General features: G+C 45.4%; 2 protein-coding genes across 3 annotated transcripts; both read right to left on the reverse strand.

Annotated features, from left to right (window-relative positions):
* Positions 1 to 1,409: 1,409 nt before the first annotated feature.
* On the reverse strand, positions 1,410 to 13,218 carry RRAGC (Ras related GTP binding C). The gene is made up of 7 exons (XM_063418913.1): positions 12,888 to 13,218; positions 9,281 to 9,484; positions 8,416 to 8,615; positions 7,423 to 7,537; positions 6,145 to 6,287; positions 4,902 to 5,050; positions 1,410 to 4,282 (listed from the first exon to the last, which is right to left on the reverse strand). Exons 1-7 carry the CDS (start codon positions 13,152 to 13,154, stop codon positions 4,131 to 4,133), a joined length of 1,230 nt encoding a protein of 409 aa, XP_063274983.1. The 5' UTR covers positions 13,155 to 13,218; the 3' UTR covers positions 1,410 to 4,130.
* A 2,150-nt stretch (positions 13,219 to 15,368) lies between these two features.
* On the reverse strand, positions 15,369 to 21,498 carry MYCBP (MYC binding protein). 2 transcript variants are annotated; one of them, XM_063418931.1, is made up of 5 exons: positions 20,620 to 20,827; positions 20,348 to 20,420; positions 18,407 to 18,455; positions 17,607 to 17,736; positions 15,369 to 15,464 (listed from the first exon to the last, which is right to left on the reverse strand). In XM_063418931.1, exons 1-5 carry the CDS (start codon positions 20,632 to 20,634, stop codon positions 15,420 to 15,422), a joined length of 312 nt encoding a protein of 103 aa, XP_063275001.1. In that variant the 5' UTR covers positions 20,635 to 20,827; the 3' UTR covers positions 15,369 to 15,419. The 2 variants fall into 2 exon arrangements, with proteins under 2 accessions (XP_063275001.1, XP_063275002.1); XM_063418932.1 differs by lacking the exons at positions 15,369 to 15,464; positions 17,607 to 17,736; positions 20,620 to 20,827 and adding an exon at positions 21,097 to 21,498 and having other exon boundaries at positions 18,402 to 18,455.
* Positions 21,499 to 21,510: the final 12 nt, after the last annotated feature.

Raw genomic sequence — 21,510 nt, forward strand, 5'->3', positions numbered from 1 at the left:
GCAGAAGATATCTGCTTTCTGCTATATGGCAGAAGCCCATAAAACGTCATTTGCCCAGCAGCAGGACCGCGTTTTTTAAACTCTCCTTTGCACACGCGTTACCAGAGCGCCGTCTACCGCGAGCGGGTGCTGCAAGCCCAAAACTCAACCCCGCTATTGCCCCAAAAGAGAGCACAAAACCTTCCCTAAAGGAGAGAACAGCGCGCACACAGCGGGGCCAGCCCGGCCGCACACAGCTCCAGCGGGGCTCGGAGCGCCCTGCCCGGGCAGCGCAGCCCCAGCGCCGGCACGGCGGGCTCGGAGCTGCCCCGCTCCTTCACCTCCGGAGAGCAAGGCCAAGCACGGCCGCTCCTGAGCCCGCCCCGGGTCTGCCCTGCCCGGACACAGCAGCAGCAGAGGCCGAGTAAAGAGGCCACGGGCAGCGCTCGCACCGGGCGCTCCGGCCGGAGGGGTTCCCAGCCCAGGTGAGCCCCGCTATTACCGGAGGTGTTCCCCAGCCCAGGTGAGCCCCGCTATTACCGGAGGTGTTCCCCAGCCAAGTGAGCCCAGCTCGGACCGGAGGTGTTCCCCAGCCCAGGTGAGCATCGCTGGTACCGGAGGTGTTCCCCCGCCCAGGTGAGCCCCGCTCGTACCGGAGGTGTTCCCCCGCCCAGGTGAGCCCCGCTATTACCGGAGGTGTTCCCCAGCCAGGTGAGCCCCGCTATTACCGGAGGTGTTCCCAGCCCAGGTGAGCCCCGCTCGGACCGGAGGTGTTCCCCAGCCAGGTGAGCCCCGCTCGTACCGGAGGTGTTCCCCAGCCCAGGTGAGCCCCGCTATTACCGGAGGTGTTCCCCAGCCCAGGTGAGCCCCGCTCGGACCGGAGGTGTTCCCCAGCCAGGTGAGCCCCGCTCGGACCGGAGGTGTTCCCCAGCCCAGGTGAGCCCCGCTATTACCGGAGGTGTTCCCAGCCCAGGTGAGCCCCGCTCGGACCGGAGGTGTTCCCCAGCCCAAGTGAGCCCCGCTCGTACCGGAGGTGTTCCCCAGCCCAGGTGAGTCTCACTCAGGCCGGAGGTGTTCCCAGCCCAGGTGAGCCCCCCTCGGACCGGAGGTGTTCCCCAGCCAGGTGAGCCCCGCTCGTACCGGAGGTGTTCCCCAGCCCCCACGCTCCGTGCTGCACACCAGCTGTCCGTGAGCTCCAGACCAACAGCCGCAGTGAGGAGGGAGTTTTGGCTCTGTCCTCCAGGCAGATGGGTTTATTCAAACCTTCAGAGCAGCAGATACCGCCTTTGATTACTCTGCCCTCTCTTCCCAGCTCGGCCTTTCCCTCCATCCCTCTCCTGTGTTACCTGCCAAAGGGAATTGCAGCCACCCATCAGCAACGCCCGGTCCCAACAACGCAAAGCTCTGAAAGACACCTTGCAAGGGATTGCTTTATCCTTCAACAGAAACAGATTTTATTCCTTCTCTCAGCAGATGGGTTACCATTTTGTCTATGCCCTCCCGTCAGCACCATTCTCCTTAAAAATACACGTCCTCAGCTGTTTGCAAAAAATCACAGAACACCCACACCACTACAGGTTCAGAGGAGGAAAAAGTGGGGGAAAAGGCAGAAAGGTGAAGCCTGAATTGATGGCTTCCTCCACAAGTTCAGTGCTTTTACAGGAGACACTGTGATACTGCCTTCCCTTTTCTCTGATAGGATCTCCCTGCAGCAGGTCAGCACAGGAGGGAAAGAAGTTCCTGCGCAAGGAAGAAAGTGAAGCTTAACTCCTATCCCTCCTCCCCCCTGGCACCATAAAAATTTCAGAAGCCAAAACCCATCTCACTTAAAGCAGCAATAGGTTATTAACACTCCCCCTGTGTAACAGCATCTGACTTAGTTCAGTAAACTCAAGAAATACTGTACTCCTTACTAGAGACAAATTTAACTTTTGGAGCTAATATTGTGCAGGTGATAGTGAAAATGGCAGTATTATTTTTTGAGATGCTACCATTTACCTTTAGCAGGTACAACTATTCAAAGAAAAGGTAAATGATGGCCAAAAACCCTGCAACAAATTAAAACACAGAAAGCCACCACAACATGCACACCAGAGGGCAGAATTTCAGAACACAGTACAAAGGTCTCTATTAATGAAAAGGACAAGTCACTTGATCATTCATATGCCTTTACTGTCTAGAGTCATCACCTGAAAATTGAGTGTTCACTTCTGAGTCAGCTTTTAATTAAGATGAAAGCTAAGACTGAATAAATGGGAATGTGGTATTTAACTTTTTTTAAGTATACCTTAAAGATAACACGGCTTTTAAAAGCTTGCTTAACCACACAGGCCTTTATAGACCTTTGTCTATAAAGACAAGCAGACACAACAGTGTTACAGTTTGACTCTTTTTTTCATTTTATTAGCACAAAATCCTGTAGTGGGTGAAAAGAAAGAGAACATACACATGTACTTAGAACATGGAAAACTCACCACACAAACGGGGATTCTCTCTTCCTGTTATTTTGCCAATTAATTCTCCTCTTACCTTCAGAATCTGAACTGTGATAGTGCTTGCAAACTACAAAACCCAATCTTATGAGCCTGCAGCACTTAAAAGAATCTCTGCAGTTCCATTACCAAAAAAGGGGCTCAGCCTAGATTTAAGAGAACAGACCTAGAGCACTTGAATTCCAGTTTCCTGCTGTAAAAAAAAAATACATTTACACAGTATGTGCATACACCCCAAAGTTAATGCATGGATATTCATTTTTACATAGATCAATGGAAATTCATTCTATAAGCACAGAAGCAGTCCCATGGTTATTTCTGACCACATAAATACAGTTGCAGAGATCAATTAATTCTTCTTGCAGAAACTTTTGTGGTGGGACTTGTGTAGTTGGTCCAATGGCTTTGCAACACCTATACATACACAGGGACAGGTAAAAGGAGGCAAGGTCTTTATGGGCCAGTGCCTGGGCTTCCTGCACAGCAAGGCTGGTGTACAGAATGACATCTGCAGTGCCAATAAATTAAAGAATTCATAGATACTGCCCACGGTATGAAAAAGTCAGCAGCATTCACAAAATCAGAAAAACCACTATTCTAGTCAGATTGCACAGCGACAAACAAGAGGCTGTTTGCCATAGTACAGAATCAATGTACTCCCAAAGTCCAGTACTATTAGTTAATTATGGCACAGTGAACTTAATTGCCATGCACAAATAACACCCTCAGACATTTTGCTAGGAATTGTCTCAATTATCAGTCAGAGGGTGGAGAAAGATCCACCATCAAATGTCAGTAACTTTGTCATTTCTAGCTTGGGAATAGCTGCAAGTGGCTGCTTTATTCCAACAGATGGCAGACATTTCAGTTTAGTTAGCCATGCAGTTGTTTCAAGAATAGGATTAATCATACAGATTTATAACATCCATGTTTTTGCAAAAGAGAGCAGGTAGTTTATTTCTGATTTTAATCCTTCCCTTCCATCAAAGGGGACATACCAAGAAGTGTGGTCTGAAAGCAAAGTGTCACTGTCTGTTAAAATGAAGCTCCAGGTCAGTTCTCTAAACAAACACATGATCACCAGAACAGAGCTCTCTACCTTGTATCCACTTAACAAGCACAGAATCCATGGGAACTATGGGCACACCAGCAAGAACAAGAACTACTTCATGGAATGATTTGTGAGACCAGCCTCAGCAAGCAAAAAGCCTGAGTTTCACAAGCCTTAATAACACCAATTTTGTTTTTGCATGACAGGAGGTAAACTTAAGCAAAAGAGGATATTCTACAGATTAATTTAAAAAAAAATTTAAAAAGTTAAGCAAGTAAGTGACTGTTCAGTGTTTCACACAAAACCCAACTCAATTGTTTGTAAGTTTTGACCAGGCAGTCAGACACAGACTGTTAAAAGAGGACTCCAAACCGAAAACCTACTGCATTTGCAACACAGCTGATTTCAAACTGGCATTTCTAACTCCACTGGCCTCAAAGTATTTTCACAGTAGTTTCAGTTGCCCAACGTGAGTTACAATCTGCTGTTCCACAGTTAGGACCGCTCTCCTCTGAAACATACTCCAGGCTTTCAGACTACTCTTCTCTTGTTCCACAAAACTTTGGAGTGAAGAGCTGACAAGTCCATCCAAGGTCTTTAGCTCTCCTCTAGACTGCATTCCTAGGTGTGCCATTGTGAGTCACTGCTTTCATATTTGAGGTGCTTGATTGATGGTTGCAGATCCTGTGGGAGGCAACACCTACTTCAAAAACCTCATGAATGGCTTTGCGGAAGCAATGGAAATTGTAGTCTATCAAACCTGTCAAGGAGAGGAAAAACTCTCTTCAGATTGGCACATTTATGTCAACAGAGCTTCAAAATCAATATAAAATTTAACCAGGAGGTATTTTGCTACTTATTTAGTATAAACTCTCTTCAGATTGGCATATTTATGTCAAGAGAGCTTCAAAATCAATATAAAATTTAACCAGGAGGTATTTTGCTACTCATTTAGTATAAACTTGGACTCAGAAGATCTAACAAAGTTTAACTGATGCTAGTATTTATTTGGACTGACTCAGTTTTTTGAAAAAAAGGTTCTAATTTGGAATGCAAGGAGTATATTCATGATCAAACAGTAGGTAAGGGACCATTGCTCCATACTACTGATTCCACTAAAACAGATGGTAGAGACAGAGCTCATGTTGGCTACACAAGTCATTTGGGCAGGAGGACAGTGATTAAGTGATGATTCACAAATTTAAAATATGACCTCATTGTATCTATCTCCAAAAATTAAAAAAATGTAAGAAACTCCTGTAAGAAACCACACAAATTTGGTCACACAAAAATCAAGGTGACTTTTAAAACCACATTAATATTTTAGAGCTGATAAAAAATATTCTATAAAAGCTGTTCAATGGCGGGGAGGTTCTTACCTTTGCGCTCAAAACTCTCTTCTCTAAGAATGCAAACTAATGCCAAAAACTTTGTTACTTCCTTTAAGTACAGGACTGTTGTGTTATTGAGCTTGATAATTGCCATTGACTCTTTATCATAAGCACTTCCAGTGCCATCTTCTTTTAACCTAAAAAAGAACAAGTTAATCCAAGGCACAATCTAATAGGCATGCATATGTAACTTCCAAGCTGTTAAATGCAGTTAGAAGAATACATTGCTCATTCTGGAGTAAGCAAATGGAGAACCTGCAATGCAGGTCTCAGTATCAGTGAGTAAGAGCATTATCAGACACTGAGTTTCTCAGGAAAGCCAGACCTAAACACAGCAGAGGCCTTCATTAGATCCTGTCTATCGTGGATGAGCAGTTAAGAGCAGGTGTGCATTGTTTTGGTGTCAGTGGAGTGAAATCTCAGTGAAATTACTTCTTAAATTCATACAAAGTGAGGCAGGGGCAGAGGATGCACCATGGAGCAGGACACTTTTTGGTCTTCAGCTAAAGCAGCCTGCATTTACAAGAAAAGATGAGCATGCTGTTTTCTGTCTTCAAGTTATTAGTGTTAAATTACTATAAAAACAAATGATGTATTGCAAGTTACTTCTAAGCACTCCTGAAAAAAACCCAAACAGTGACACAACCCAGGATCAGCCCATCACAGACAGACCATTAAATGCTGGGGGATTTTCTTGGTAGCATTTTCCAGGCTACAATCACAGCTCTAAGAAAAGTTACCACTACTTCAAAACCACTTCAAAAGTCCAGTGGGAAGCATAATCCTGCTGTAAATTGTGAGATATAAGCACTACTTGTTTATCCCTTATAGAAAGCCAGCAGGAGATGAGCTGACCTCACAAATGTTATTGTGTTCAGACTGCAGCAAGTGCCAAAAGAATGCAGGTTACACCTATGGCATGCTACTGACCCCAGTTATTTACAGGTATTTCTGTATTTGCATCCTCCATGCCAAAATAGACACAGCAGTATCCAGATTTTACACAAAACACGATTTCTACAAATGTCAGATAGCTGTGAGTGGAGGGAAACAAACCAACTAAATGCTGCCAAATCATTTGGATTTATTTTAGTCACTCACAGAACCCATGTGCTCTATAGACCAATTAACAGCATTTTTCTGCAGGACAAAGCCAACACTAATTGCACAGTTTGCAACCTATTCTACACCTTCTGAGGACCTTTTATTCCTGAGAGTATTCATCACTTACCCATATATACAGGAAACATCTATCACTACATCAATCATGTCACAGCACAATTCATAGGACTGCATGTCCACAGGGGAACTGTCTGTTGCAATGTAGATTTTGCTGACCACATCGAAGAGAAAAGCTTTTTCAATGCCTGAATTCTTCAGAAAGAGAAAGAATTTGGATGAATTTTTAAAAGAACTGCATTTTTAAAATCTCAAGTAGAAATCATACATTTTCACATTCTTAGGAGCAGAAAATGGTTTAAATATAAGCAATTTAGAGGCTTAAGACAGATTCAAGATTTAGAGCACATACTTTATAAATACAATACCTTTCTTGCCATAGTACGTATCAACATCACATAGCTGACAAAACTAAAACTGGGACTCTATTACAATTTTTTTTAGTTTATTATTTAACTAATCATTATTAAGGTTACATTTTACTATGCTTCTATGCTTCCAGAATCCATATTCAGCAATTCACCTTTTCTGTGTTTCTATTAACTCCAGAAGAGCCATAATTCACATCCACTTAAGGGACTGGGCTCAGAGATGAGATATTTCATAATATATAACATGCAGAGCAACTAAATCAGCTTCTGAAGTTAAAAATCCTTGAAAATCAGCACATTATGACTGTGGAAAAGCACAATGCCATTTGCAACTTTGGTAAAGTGCATCCAAAGTTTAGAACCCTTCTGTGGTTCAATTTACCACATACACACTACTGGCAAAGCTTTTCTATTTATGCTTTTCTATTTCTCTCTTCTTCCTATCTAGTCTGAATACCTAAGTCAGTGTCCTGAGGATATCCACACAATCCTTCTGGCATCAGGATTACACTCCACATCCTTGTGGATGGCAAATGTCTATGACAGTAATTCCATAAGAAATGCAAATAAAAGAATAAAGGCCAAAGTCTCACAGCTCATATGAAATAGCTAAGTCTGAGGCCAAGTTCATATTATCAAAAAGTCTCTTGCCAGTACAGCTACACTGGAGTACCAAGTGCTTTAACAAAGTAATCAGTACACCCTGCTGGCAGGGAACTTCCATCAGCTGCTATAACCAGGCAAAATACACTCTGCAAATATTTACAGAATCCCTACAAAGCACACACCAGTACAACCTAGCTGTGGTAAACAGCTTTTAATACAGAAACCCAGGTCAGCAGAGTACATGATTGCCACCCAGATCTCTCAAGGGCAGATCTAGCCAGCAATCTTTGGCAGAAGGATTTGCTTTAACATTCTGCATATTTCATTCAAAGTCCTGTTAGATGAACACTTACTGATATGAAGATATTAAGTAGATTTTCCAGGGTTGGCAGTTGTGGAATGAGCTTCTGTACCACTTTACTGAAGGCTTCAAATATTGAATGGTCATAGATACTGGTCAAATAAAAGCTGAGATGAGGAGGGAGGGCAAAGGAAGAAAAAAGAAAAAGAAGATTCAAGAGTATTTCAGAACTGCAATAACAATGTTAAAGTTATGTTTTCTAACATTCAGGCCTGCTATTTTGCCTGGGATGCCTTTATCACAAATATGTCTGGACATGGCACTAAGAATCTAAGTTCTGAGCAGCTGGAGTACACATGAAACAGATTTTCCTCAAATTTGAGAGATGGGAGACCAAAGATAAAAATTTGAACATTGTCAGAACACACTTAGCCCACAGAGTGCTTATCACAAAGATGTAAAAATGCTTAATTACTTTTCTTCCAGTCCTGTTCCTGGCCTTCCACTTTTTTCATACTAACATCAAGAGATATTGGCTGCACGAGAATCAAAAGAACAACACAACCAGAGAAATGATAGCTTGTTTTAAAGGTGTCTGTTAGAAGACAGAAGATACCTTAAGAGTGAGCCCAATCTCAAGTAACAGACTAAGCTTTTAGAACCAACCACACACCACAGGGAAAAGCCAGTGCAGGTCAGGACTGAAGGCAGAGAGGTTCCCCTCTCTTTTCCCTGCCCCTCCAGCCCACATGCACAAATTTGTTACAAATCTGTTACTCTGAATGGGAAAGATTTCCAATTACCAGCCAATGTGGATATAAATGTGTTGATTGGACTCTGATACAGTAGCCTGCCTCTGTTTCAGTCAGCCCAGCAGCTGAGGTTTGTCCATAAATTCAGCAGTATCTCATTAACACAAGTTGGTTCAATATTAAGAAACCCCCCAGACCTTGCTCCAGTTGTTCCAGTATTACATCTAAAAGCCTTTAATCTGTATGCACATCAGCAACAGTATGAATCACATATGCCAGAGTCTTTAACTCACCTAAGGTGAAGTTTTTCAAGCCCAGCATCTGTAAGATCATCATTAGCCCTCTGATGAATATCCCTCTGAGTTTCTATTTTATGGTCATCTGATAAACCATCAACTTTATGAATAAAAACTTCAAAGTTCATTTCCGGGTTGACCTTGTAGGCTTTTGAAACTGTAATGTGGAGTCTTGTTAAAGCTTCCATGTAGTCATCCTGTAAATCAGTTTTGGCAGGAATGAATGACAAAGTTTCTGCCTGATAACTATTCCATTCTGCACAAAGACAAAATATTTCAGTGCAAGAACTTCACTCCTGTAACTAAATAGAAGTATGGGAGAAGAGAACACCTTGGCATGTCATAAATCCAAGCAGTTTAAATTCTTTATGTCAATTAAGTTTTATTAACTATGTAAAGGGCAGCCACACAAAGCCAGACTTGAGAACAAAAGGTGGGTTACACTCCAGCACAAGGCAGCAGTGATCTCCAGGATGGTCCTAAGAACCAGGCAACCTCCCTGGTGCAATTCCTGGGTTTATTAGAAGCTACCCAGCAGTACAAACACCAGAAAATGAGGTCAGAAATGTGCTGTTATTAAGCAGAAAACAGGGATATCTCAGACCACCTAGCTGAGCAGGTTCTCGCTATTATTGCAGAACATTTAAGTTCAGTGTGAGCCCTTTTCCACTCTCTCCACCAGGAGCACATGTCCAATCACTTCACCAAAATAAACCCACACACTAAAAGTCAGATTGGCAATGCATCTCTTCATACACAGCAGAAGCCTTATGAACTTATCTAAAAATATAAATTACTGGTCTCTCGATCATTCCTTTTGCACAAAAAGCAAAAATAAAACTTCCTTGTGATTTGTATTTACCTGGGCATCAATAACATATATTAGAGCACCTGTTCCTCTGAAGATCATCTCATAATCAAATGTCGGATCAAAAAAGTCCATCTGTCCAGGAAAATCCCATATTTGGAAGTTCACAAATGAACTGTTGGAAATATCATCCTTGTAGATTTTGTTGGTACTTTCCAAGAACAGAGTCTCATTGGGAGACATCTTGTGAAACACCACCTGTTAAAAGAACACAAATAATAGTTAAGATTTTACCTTAGAAGAAAACAGTGAAAGATTTGTGATTTGAATTCTACAGATAGGTTTATCCATTCTAAAATGTACAGCTTCCTTTTGGTAAATAGAAAGCTTCCTGCATCAGCTAAGGAAATTACCTACTCCCTAAAAGAACCAAGCAGCTGAATACGGTTAAACATTTTCACAAGTCCAAATAACACTCCTGGCTGAAGACACAGACATCCAAGTCACTCCTTCCTTCCCTGCAAGGCTAGCAGAGTGCTTTCAAATTGTTATATTCAGATATTGTATAAAGCCAGCTAATTAAATAACTGCAAGCTTTTAAAAACCCTTCCTTTCCAGTCTTAGAAATTCCTAAAGGAAACTTTGCTTTTAGTCTGGTGCCAAGTGTTAAAACACAATATAATCAGATGGTTCCTAAACTACAACAGAAGTGTACAAAAATAACATCTCAGAGATCCAAATAGCCAGGTAGTTTGCCATCTATTAATAACTTTTTTTGAGCAGGGAATCACAGAATGGGTAAGGCAGTAAGGGAGCACAGCGGGGTCATCTGATCCAAGCTCCCTGCTGGAGCAGAGCACATGACACAGGATTGCATCCAGACCTCCAGGGAGGAGCCTCCACACCCTCTCTGGGCAGCCTGCTCCAGGCTCAGGCATCCACACAGCAAATAAATAATCCCTCATACGTAGGTGGAACTTCCAGCAAAAGTTCACTACAGAAAGGATGGAGGATTTCACACTAGTTGGTAAACACACTTTAGTGCAGGATGACAAATATACTCATTGCTAGACCTCAGAAAGCCCCACTGGGATTTTTGCCCTTCCTTGTACAGAAGCAGCCTTTCACAAAAACAGTCAGTGTCAACAGAGAACGCTGTGCTAATGCAACTCAACCTGACAATGTGAAAGTCACTCCCAAAATGTACTCCAAATAGTGCAGGCACACACTAGAACTGCAAAAAATAAAGAAGTTTCATATACAGCACTTGGTAAACCTAAAAACTTCACAATAGGGACTGCAAACTTGGTAATTTTAGTTTCTTCGAGTGTTTCATACTCTTACAGAAGTCACCCATTAGAGACTTGATGCAACAAATTGTCAAAATAACTGAAAGGCAAACAGCTCCCTGCCCAGTACAGTTTAGTGAGGTTCAAAGTAATACTTCAGCCCAGATTTTTAAGGCCAAGGGAAAGAATTTATTTCCTTGGGGTAAAACATCTTAGAAGGCCAGGGTCTAAATGAGGTTTTAAACAGCAGGACATTTGTATGGAGGAGTAAGAACAGTTCTAGATACACAGCAGCTGTACAGCTGTACTGCATTCTTCCAGGTTTGCAGCAGAGTTTTAAAGTATTCTGAAATCAACATCTCTTTTGGAACTCAGCATCTCCCACAAGAGCAGGACAGAATTAGTAAATTCAGTTTAAAGGTGATAAGTCTCTGGGAAGCAACACTGTCACCTCCTTTTTTTTTCCCCAAAATAGCACATTTCATCAGATTGATGTTCCACCTGAACTCTGTCCAGTTTCCTATTACATCAGTACAGCACAGTAAGTTCAGTTATGCAAGTCTGCACAAAAAATGAACTGAAGTAATCACCACATTCCCAAAATCTGCCTACAATTTGCTACTGAATATTCACAGGTTAACCAGTATGGAAAACCCAGTTGACCAAAGGGGAAAAAAAGAGTCCCTCCACAGGACCATGGTTTTTTCTTTTGTGAGAGCTCTCTTGTCAATACTGCTCTCAGTAGAAGCATGAAATGATTTAATAATTCATGGTTTTCACCGAAATTTCTGGATAATTACAAAGCCAATGCTTTCCCCAATAGAGAGTTTATCTTGCATATACCCCTGGTGAGGGGATCAACAGCAAGTGCCCAGACAGAATGGTTGGGTCTGGCTATGATCATTTTTGAACTTGAGAGATTTAAGAGCAGGGACACTGTTAGCAAGAAATTTCTTCATATTAGAGTTTGCTCAGGCAGCATCACAATGAGCTCCTGGAATCACAGCTTCCAGTTCCTAAGTAAGATTGGTAATTGATTAGCAAAAGATAAATTCTATGTCCTCTTATTGCATATTCAACATGACACTATTCCTTCCCTCTACAACTACTGGAATAGGCACTCAAAGAATTGAAGACTCCCAATCCTGGCCATAAAAAAGTCCAAAAGCTAAACTATAAAGAGACTTGTAATATCTTAAAATCTATCTGTAATTTGGAGTTCCTGCCTTCCTCTAGCTATTAGGGTTCAGTTTTTTCCAAAGTGGGAAATACAATAAGATCTCTAAGAAGAGTCTACAATGAACACCATTCACATGAGTAAAAGAGTTAGAAAACAGCAGTACATTTGCACATACAGTGGGAACATTTGACCTAAATAATGGGGAATTACTGATCAGGCTAGAAGGCAACAACAGTCCAGTCTGCCACGGTACCTCAGTATAGCACAATGGAAAAGATTTCTCACTAAGAGAGTCTAAAATCAGCTGAGAACTCAATGCTTTACTGCAGTCTATGGATTGCCAAGCACTCTGCATAAGATTGCTAAAAGCAGATGCATACCTGCCATACAGCAATGTCCAAAAAGGCTTCTCTGCACAAAACCTTTTCTAGAAATCCCTGCAGGTTTTCACACTTGCATCTGAAACAAATTTGAGGCCCTTAAGTCTAGAGCTGAGACTCACGCATTTCACTAGTAACATCTTCCCATAAAAATATCACTTGGAAACATCACAAGAGGGACTGCAAACATAAAATTCGCACTGAGGAACAAAGATTGTTCTGAGTACTACAAATCTACTGAGCTACATGGCAAATAAAAAGTCAGTTTTGTCTTATTTTTATTAAGAAAATTAAGTCGTTTTGAATGACTTCAAAAAGCTACCAACAAACCTAAGGCACCGGAACTGTTGTATTTCCTCCTTGACTCGTTTACTCCGTCTAGCAAACTAAAGAAAACCAGAGGCTGTCCTGTTCACACAAAAGCAGAAGTCTCTCTCAAAGCATCAAAGGGCAGCACAACAGCTCCAGTCTCCTCCCCCAGCTAAATATCACACACCTGTACCACGCCAGAAAACACCTCACGATAAATTTCACACCAGTATCTTCACTTTTTACTTTTGAAGGCTTAAAAGTGAAGCAACACAAAGGCTACAACCTATGCTACACAACCTTCCTCTCTAGGGCAGATGATCAGAGTCCACTCTGGAAAGCAAACGTCTTTAAGCAGGAGGCTCCCGTCGCTCCAACTTCGCCACACGGGCCCACAATACCAAGCAGGGATTGCCCGAGCAGCAGCGCAGCGGGGAGAGCCAGCTGGGCGCCGGAGAGGCAGCGCGGCAGGCAGGGGCGGGGAGCCGCCGGCCGCCCCTCACCTTCTGGATGGAAGACTTGCCGCTGCGCCGCAGCCCCATGAGCAGAATCCGCGGCTTGGAGTCCGCCCCGCCCGCGCCGCCGCCAGGCCCGCCCGCGCCGCCCCCGGGCCCACCGGGCCCCGGGCCTCCCTCCAGCTCCGCCTCCTCCTCCTCCTCCCCGTAGCCGAAGTCCTTGGGGAACGAGTCCGCAGCCCCGAAGCTCCCCCCCACCAGCGCCGGCTCCTCGGCCGTGCCCGGCGCGCCCGCCCCGCCGAACTGCAGCGCCATGTCCGCCCGAGCCCGCCGCCCGACACCGCCAGCGCCCGTCCCGGGCCTCCTCCCGCGGCCCGGCCCCGCCCGCCCCGGCCCAGCGCGGCGCGGATTGGCCGCCCGCGGGCTGCGCAGCGCCGATTGGCCCGGGCGGGCGGGGCTGCCAACGCTCCGCTCAGACGGCCCGGGTCACCTGACCGCGCCGCGCACGTGAGCGCCAGGGGCGGGGCGCGCGGGCCCGGCCGAGCGGGGCGGCACCGGGGGCGCGCGGGGCGGCACCGGGGGCGCGCGGGGCGGCACCGGGGGCGCGCGGGGCGGCACCGGGGGCGCGCGGGGCGGCACCGGGGGCGCGCGGGGCGGCACCGGGGGCGCGCGGGGCGGCACCGGGGGCGCGCGGGGCGGCACCGGGGGCGCGCGGGGCGGCACCGGGGGCGCGCGGGGCGGCACCGGGGGCGCGCGGGGCGGCACCGGGGGCGCGCGGGGCGGCACCGGGGGCGCGCGGGGCGGCACCGGGGGCGCGCCCGCGGCCCCGCTCCAGAGAGCGGCCGCCGGTCCCGCCCGTCCCGCTCCGCTCAAGGCGCAAACGCAGCCGTCAGCCGGGGCAGGGGAGCGCTCGCCGAAGCGTTACCTTGCGAGCCAATAGTCTTCATTAAGCAGTCATTAATTTTCTTCTAGCAGCCCCTGGTGCAAGCAGGCACGGAGCTGAAGTTTTAACAAGCATTTGTTATTTCGTCACAATCCTAATTTAAGGTTCGCGACTTCCAGGTGCTTGCAGAGGGAACAAATAGTTATGAGAAGTAGAAGTTTGTGTTACTTGCCCGGCCCCCGACAGCTCCAGTCAGTGTCCGGGCCCTGGGCTGCCCTGACTGACACCTGGACCTGCCTTGCTGCTTCTTCCCCTTGCTCAGAAACACCTTCAGCTGTACCTTATCCACTGCCCTCTCCCTACTGCCACCTGTGCAACTTAACACGTAATTTTCTAGCTATTATTCAAGGGAGCTTGCTTCTGTCCTGTGTTCCAGAGGTCGGGGAAATTATTTTTGTCTTTCTTGTTTGGCTTTAGTTTGTTGGTTCAGGGTAATTTTTTTTCCTAATTAATGCTTTACAGACTTAAACCAGTATTTTCCCCTCATTTTACCTCTCTTCTGGCCTGTTCAGGTCAATAGATACAATGGTAAGGTAATTATTACATTCACTAGCCCTTGCTTACAATGACTAAAAAAAGTTCTGATCCATCCTAACACAATTCCAAGATAGTTTAACTTCCTTATTTTTAGGATGGGTTTTGCAGACCAACTGCCAATAAATCTAATACATAAGACAACAACTGCATTTCATTTCCCTCCTTCTTTATTTTTCCTGTCATCAGGTGCCTTTAAAGTACCTAGTTTTAGGGTTGGAAACAAATTCAGCTCTTTAAAATACTATTACTCTTGTATTTTTTTTATAAAGGTCCACACTTTGCATTTCAGGAGAGTCATGAAACCAATTCAGGGAAAGAGGAGAGGGAACATAGGCAAAATGAATAATCAAAAGTCACACCCACATCCCACCCCACGTGGATTTTATTTTCTCTGTTAGATGAATCAGAGAGCAGAACTCTCCATACTGTAGTCTCACATGTGCCACTCTACACAGGACTTTCATCACAAGTAAGAATTTTGTATTATACTCAGAACTGCACAGGCAATCTGGACCAACTCTCCAAAGCCCAGCTGCTGAGATGGGAGCAGGGACTGCATGGGAACAGGGACTCCCATGCAAATTCAAGTGTAAGTTCAGTAGGTGCTGCATTTCAATATTGTGCTTTATCCATCACTTAACTGTCCTTGCTCATTTAATGCCCTTCTGAGTAGAGTGTTACCATCAGCCTCAGCAGAAGTCTCACCTCAGTGCTGAGCACAAACATAGAAAGCAATTTGAAGGTCCTGCTTTAATTTACAGTTGGTCCATCAGGGTCATGTCACCCCTTTCAGTTAAAAGAAAGAAAAGACACAGATCAGCAGTTCAACCATTGACCATGACGTGAAAACTACACAAAGTTGGCAAGCACAGTTATCTAAAAGTTAATCGTAAGTGTCATCTTTTCTTAAACACAGAAAGCAAGAACTTTGGCCAGGATGCTTCACTCAGCAGTTGCTGTGGCATCTGTGTGCTGTGGTAATACATTCCTCAAGACGGTGAAGTAACAAAGTAGACAATGCAGAGTTCACACACACACACAAGACCGCATTTCTCAGGAAGCCCTTTATTAAGTCAAGGCAATAAAGGAAAAAACTACTGTTATTCACCATGCTTCTCATCTTGAGGTGGTTCATACTGAGCCAGCTGTGGATTTAAAGAAAGGAATTTGGTTAGTCACAATATTTCATGTAACACTCTATATTAAGTGAAGAAAAAAATGCATGGTCTGGACTTGTTCCATTTACTTTGTGCATTTAACTCACTCATCCTTATGCAAGTCCATTTTCAAGTCAGGCAATAAAGTAACCCTTCTCCCAAAACATCCACTTCTCACACTGTATAAACATGCAGCCATCACAAGGTGGATTTTTAAATGCACTTTGAAGCACATATGTCTTGTCCTTAACTTTTCCCTGTTTTTTGTTCTAGCAGTCTTTAAGTATTTTCATCTTAAATAGAAACTGATAGTGACTAGTGTCCAATAAGCTTTCACTGAAACATGATTTAATGAAAGTCATTCTCATTGCATTAGTATCCAACCTAACATTTCTTGTGATCATTCCAGCTTCCATTATGCTTTCTGGAGAGTATAGTCCGGGCAACTACACACTTAAATATGACTTTTACTTGTAAAATTACACCAAAGAAAGATACAAAGTTGTTCACTTGATCTCAGTGGCATTAAAGATAAGTTCAAGCTTCAAAACCAGTTTAAGAATTAGGGCCATCTCTCTGAACTATGCTGGTTCAGTTCACTCAATTAAGACTCCTACCCTCTGGAAGCTGCAGAGTGAGTTAAAAATAAACCAAGTACCTAAAAGTAAATTAAATTTAAAAGCATAAATAAAAATTAAAAATAATAAACACAAAAATAAATTATCCATGTGTTCCTTCCTACCAGCAACAGTAACTTGCAGCAATCATTCTGCTGCTAACAAGAAGTACTAAAATCATGGGGTTTTATTGTTGTAGATTTTACTACAACAAATGACTACTACACAACCCAAAGCCAAATTTCTTTTCCACCAAGGACCCAACTGTTGACTTTCTGTCCTCCTCCCAACACACACACGAATATCTGACATTTGTGTGATAAATGCAACAGCAGTTACCAATAAATGCACAGTTAAAGGCATTTATTTTATGTTAGAGGACTGCTACAAGAAAATGGTAGTGATCTCCTTGCATGCTGTGTGAACTTCTACAGTGTGTCAGAATGATGGGCATTACACTGCAGAGGAAAGAACAGGAAAAAACAAAACACACTAATACTGGAAAATATGTAAAGAAGGAGTTGTTATTTAAACAACGAAGAACAACAGGCTTACTTTCCTTCAACAGGTTTTGACTCCTTGAAAAGACTTTTTTAAACAAAGACTCAGATTACTCTGCTCCCATCTGTCTACTTACTATCAGCTGCATTTTTAAGTCTGCTAAAACAAGTGGCTGTCTATAGCTACTCTGCCTAAAATTCTGTTCCTTGCCCTATTTCCTAGTAAGAAATAACAAATATAACTGAGGACTCATCATGGGTAACAGGGAAGAAGGAGAATTACTAGGACAGCAAGATGCACTCTGGACAAGAACTATCAAGGGGTAATGCCCAAGAATCCTTTCTCACAGAAGGAAAGTGAGGTGTTTTGTCTCCTAGTAAAAATCTCAGGTATTCACAGGTAGCAGCCACCATCCTCTTTCAAGAAATGCATGGAAACCAATTAAAGAATGGCCCTGCCCCAGCTAGCACTTCAGACTCACTGTTGTTTCAGATAAATACCAAGGTCATTGCAGGTAAAAAGCAAAATTATTGTTCCACACTGCTCTAAGTGCCTGTGTAAGATCCTACCATGTGTAAGTCTGTGCCAAGCGACACAAAGTAATACATAATATTCCTCCCTCAATTTGCCTTTTGAAAGGCTTTATAATGAATACATTACCTTACTTGTTTTTCAAAACTGTTCTGAAAGCATGATCTACATAATATCAGACAACCTTAACACATCCAGATGAGACTCAATACAACGTATTGCACATGATAATACATTTTCCCTAAATACATAAAATCCCTAGTTTAGCAATATTTTATTTTATAGTCTATAAGTGTTCCATAAACAATAATAATCTTTACTACAATGAATTCTATCAGCATTTCTCAGTCATGAGGCTAAACAATGCAACAACATCTATCACTTACTCTAAGGGAAGAAAGTTAGCTCTATTCTAAGTAATTAAAATATTTTTCTTGTTGTGTAATATGGAACTCTAGAGTAACACCAAGTAGACTTTTACCTTGGTTTTCAGTTTTTTATTTTCTTCCAGCACAGCTTCATATTTTTCTTTCATCTCTGCCACTTCCAAGCGAAGTGCCTCTATTTCTGGATTCTCGGGAGCTGAAGCTCCCAGATGATGCTTCAGAAAACTGATATTTAGATGTTAAGTATTTCTTCAGTTATATAACAATTTTATAGAGTGTTGAAGTTAACACTGCAGTACACACAGTGAAAATTGCAGTAAACCATTGAGACTACTACAGGAAAGAAGTTACCAAAATAAGAGAGCTTTTCAAATTCATAGCTATATTCCTTAAAAGCAAACAAAAACAAGATATCAGGACAAGTTCTTATGTGTTACTACCCCCTTCTTATCTGCACATGTTTTGAAGAATTAATAAAAAACAACAAAAAACAGAAGCAACACCTCAAAATGGAGGCTGCCTAAAAATGGCAAGACAAAATATGCTAGTTCCCCCCTTCTTCTGTGTATTTGAAAAAGGAAGTGTGAAGAGGCAAACTTCAGAACCCATTGCCACTGCAGGTACTCAAATATAAAGCTGCAGGTCTACAGCACTCTGAAATGGCCTGTAACTATAACTTGACTTCATAACTGCTGGCATACTGAAATACCCAGCTCTCTTGCATCCTGTCAGACTCTGTGAGCTTGTGAAAATGCAGTTATTAGGTAAAATGCATTGATAAAAGTCCTGTTTTCAATGCAAGGCTTTGAAATGAGCCTGACAATTCACCCATGAGTCAGAAGCAGTACTGTGCATGAAGTCACAATAAATAAGTCACAGCAAAGAAAAAGGATACTCCAGTGCACTATCTGGTTTCTCTGGCTCTTCATATAAGGCTACCAACACTGCAAATAGAAAATATTCAACAATTGCAAGAAGTTCATGCAACTCTACATTTTTAAAACTCATACCAGCAGTCAGCACACAAGTTGCATTTTTCCATTTAACAAGATTTTCACCTGAATACTTGGACATAAGCAACAGAGGAGACAGAACATTCCACCCAGTAACAGCTGAAGAGAGTTTTCTTGATCCCTAACCCCACATCGCCTTTGGCTATTCTAGCACAGAACACAAAATGGCCTGAAAAAATGTTACATATGCCACATGCTTTTGCCAGTGAGACTGAAATTTTAACTATATTGTTCATAAAACTCCTACTTAAGCTACCTCTTTCAACCACAAGACATCAGCAGTTTTGTAACTTTTAGCATAAAAGCAAACCTCCACTGAGAATCTACAGTCACAAAACCAAATAGCTACTAAATGGCCAGGTGACACTAATAATCCTTACTGATGGGGGCTCTAATGGCCAAAAGCAGCAATACCTCGACAACTTAAATAAAATTAGCAATAGACTTAGCAACATAACTGGAGACTCTGGCACAGGAATGCCCAGAAAGTTCCCAAACACAAACCACTCCCCACAGGTGTGATGTGCCAGTTTCAGGTGTGTGACCTACACAACTAAACTGGCTTTAAGCTGAGTACCTCCTAGGTTAAAAGCAAAATTAAGCTGCTTCACTGCTTGGAAGACTTGATTTGCCATCCCATAGGATGGTTCTGCGATTGAAAAATCAAATGATACTCACACACCAGGCTAAGAGTCTCAGTACAGCATAGCATCCTAGATCTGCTGCTCCCTCTTTAAACAGCATATTCTCAATATTAGCAGAATATTATTTTTTCAATATTAACTGAAATATTAAAGAGATTTTCGCCATATACTATTAGAAGGCTCTCAAAAAGATTTTCGAAGGATTTCAAAGATACCAAGTCAAGTTTAGCATCATCTTCCCCGGTGTGACATGGAGAGTCATTATTCCACAACTTAGTTTCATTCATTTTAGAAAAAGCACTAAGCTCCATCCAAGAAAGGGTATTACACGATTAAAGGTTTTCTAAGATAACATTTGCTGTTATTTCACCTCGAGCACTGACTTCCTCCGTGGAGCTCCGGCAGAGTAACAGTGCCCAGAACTTAGCAAAAGCACGGATTGAAGAAAAATAAATTAACCAAAACCACGCACTGAAAGAAGCGCTTCGGCCGAAGAAGAGCGGTCTCCAACACACCACGCACGGGGCAAGGACCGGCCCTGCCGCTCCGCACGCACCCCTGGCAATGCCCCCGAGGCTGAACGCGGGGAGGAACGGGCTGTGTGCGGTGTCCAGAGCCCGCCGCCCTCTCCCGGGGGGGAACGGGCGGTGTGCGGCTCTCGGGGCGCTCACAGAGCCCGCTGCCCTCTCCCGGGGGGGGAACGGGCGGTGTGCGGCTCTCGGGGCGCTCACAGAGCGTTCACAGAGCCCGCTGCCCTCTCCCGGGGGGGAACGGGCGGTGTGCGGTGTCCAGAGCCCGGTGCCCTCTCCCGGGGGGGAACGGGCGGTGTGCGGCTCTCGGGGCGCTCACAGAGCGTTCAGAGCCCGCTGCCCTCTCCCGGCGTGCACCGCCCCGCCGCGCAGCTCGGGCTCCATTTCCAGGCCAAGCCGCACCAAGTTTTCCAGGCGAGTTCTTCTGCCGACCGCCTCGCCGGACTGAGGAGAAAAAGCGATGGGCGAGGCGAGGCGGGAAGGCAGCGGAGAGCGGCAAGGCAGCCGCAGGGACAGCGCGACGCTGCCGGGCAGGGCGGCAGCTGCTCGGCGGGAGCGGGACACCCCGAGAGGAACGGCACCCGCCCGGAACGCCCACGGAGAGCGCCCGCCGGCCCCTCGGCCGGCACGACGTGAGCCGGAGACTTACCCTTGGTGAGCATGTCCAGCACTCCCGACTTCTCCAAGTACTGGCGGAACTGCTCCCGCTTGGAGTCCGCGGCCTGAGGGAGGACGCCCACACGGTCAGATCGGCAGCGCACCCCGCCTCGACTGCGGAGGCAGCCCTATGACCCAGGCCGGTCCCGCTCTCCGCCGCGGAGGCGGCACGAAGGGCCGAGCCGGTGTCGGTCGGCGGCCCGGCGCTCCGCGCAGCCGGCACGGAGAGCGGCACCGCGCCCACGCCGGCGCGCTCCCCCCTACCTTGTAGTGCGCCATCTGAGCCGCACGGCGCCTGCCCCGGCCCGGCGCCTGCGCCCTGCGCTTTAACGGCGCCAGCGCTTCCCCGCCGTTACCGGGGCGACGGCGCGCGGCAACGTCCGGGCCGCGCCCCGCGCGCCGGCCCCGCGCGCCGCCCTCGTTCCCTCAGGGCGGCCTCGGCACCCTCACAACCGGCCTCGTTCCCCTGACACCGCCCTCGCTCCCCTCACAACCGGCCTCGTTCCCCTGACACCGCCCTCGCTCCCCTGACACCGCCCTCGCTCCCCTCACAACCGCCCTCGCTCCCCTGACACCGCCCTCGCCCCCCTTACACCGGCCTCGTTCACCTCAGGGCGGCCTCGCCGTCCAGCTCGCTGCCCAAGGGAAGCCGAGGCCGGCGCTGTGCCCCCTTCTTGTGCGGCTCCGGGCCTTGTCCCGCTCTGCGCTGCTCTCCTCGCCGGGCACGGTTCCGGGGCTCACCGCAGCCTGTGAGGGCTGTGCCGCCACAGCGGCCCCGGAGCTCCCCGCGGAGAAGGCGGGCTGTGGCAGCAGGAGCGGCCCGGAGCGCGGCCGGCCGTGAGCGGGGCCCGGGTGTCTCCGGGCGGAGCGGCGAGCTGTCCTGCTGGTCGCTGGAGTTTTTTTCTGTTTTCCATAGTAAGCCTTCTGGTTTCTGAAATTCAAAATGTCTGATTAATAAGTTTCAGTAGCTGCAGTTGACCGAAATCACAGGAGAAAGTTGCAGCAAGCAGCAGCTGCAGAGGTGCCTACCCCAGAGGCGCTCAGAGGAGTGATACGTGCTGAAATCTTCGCATCGAAAGGAAAGACTTTTGCCTTAACCTGTTAAAAAACCAGAAGCATTTATACCTGTTTGTTTTTCTGAAACGCTGGCAAATA

The sequence above is a fragment of the Prinia subflava genome, chromosome 24 (assembly GCF_021018805.1).
Source record: "Prinia subflava isolate CZ2003 ecotype Zambia chromosome 24, Cam_Psub_1.2, whole genome shotgun sequence".
Taxonomy (NCBI): domain Eukaryota; kingdom Metazoa; phylum Chordata; class Aves; order Passeriformes; family Cisticolidae; genus Prinia; species Prinia subflava.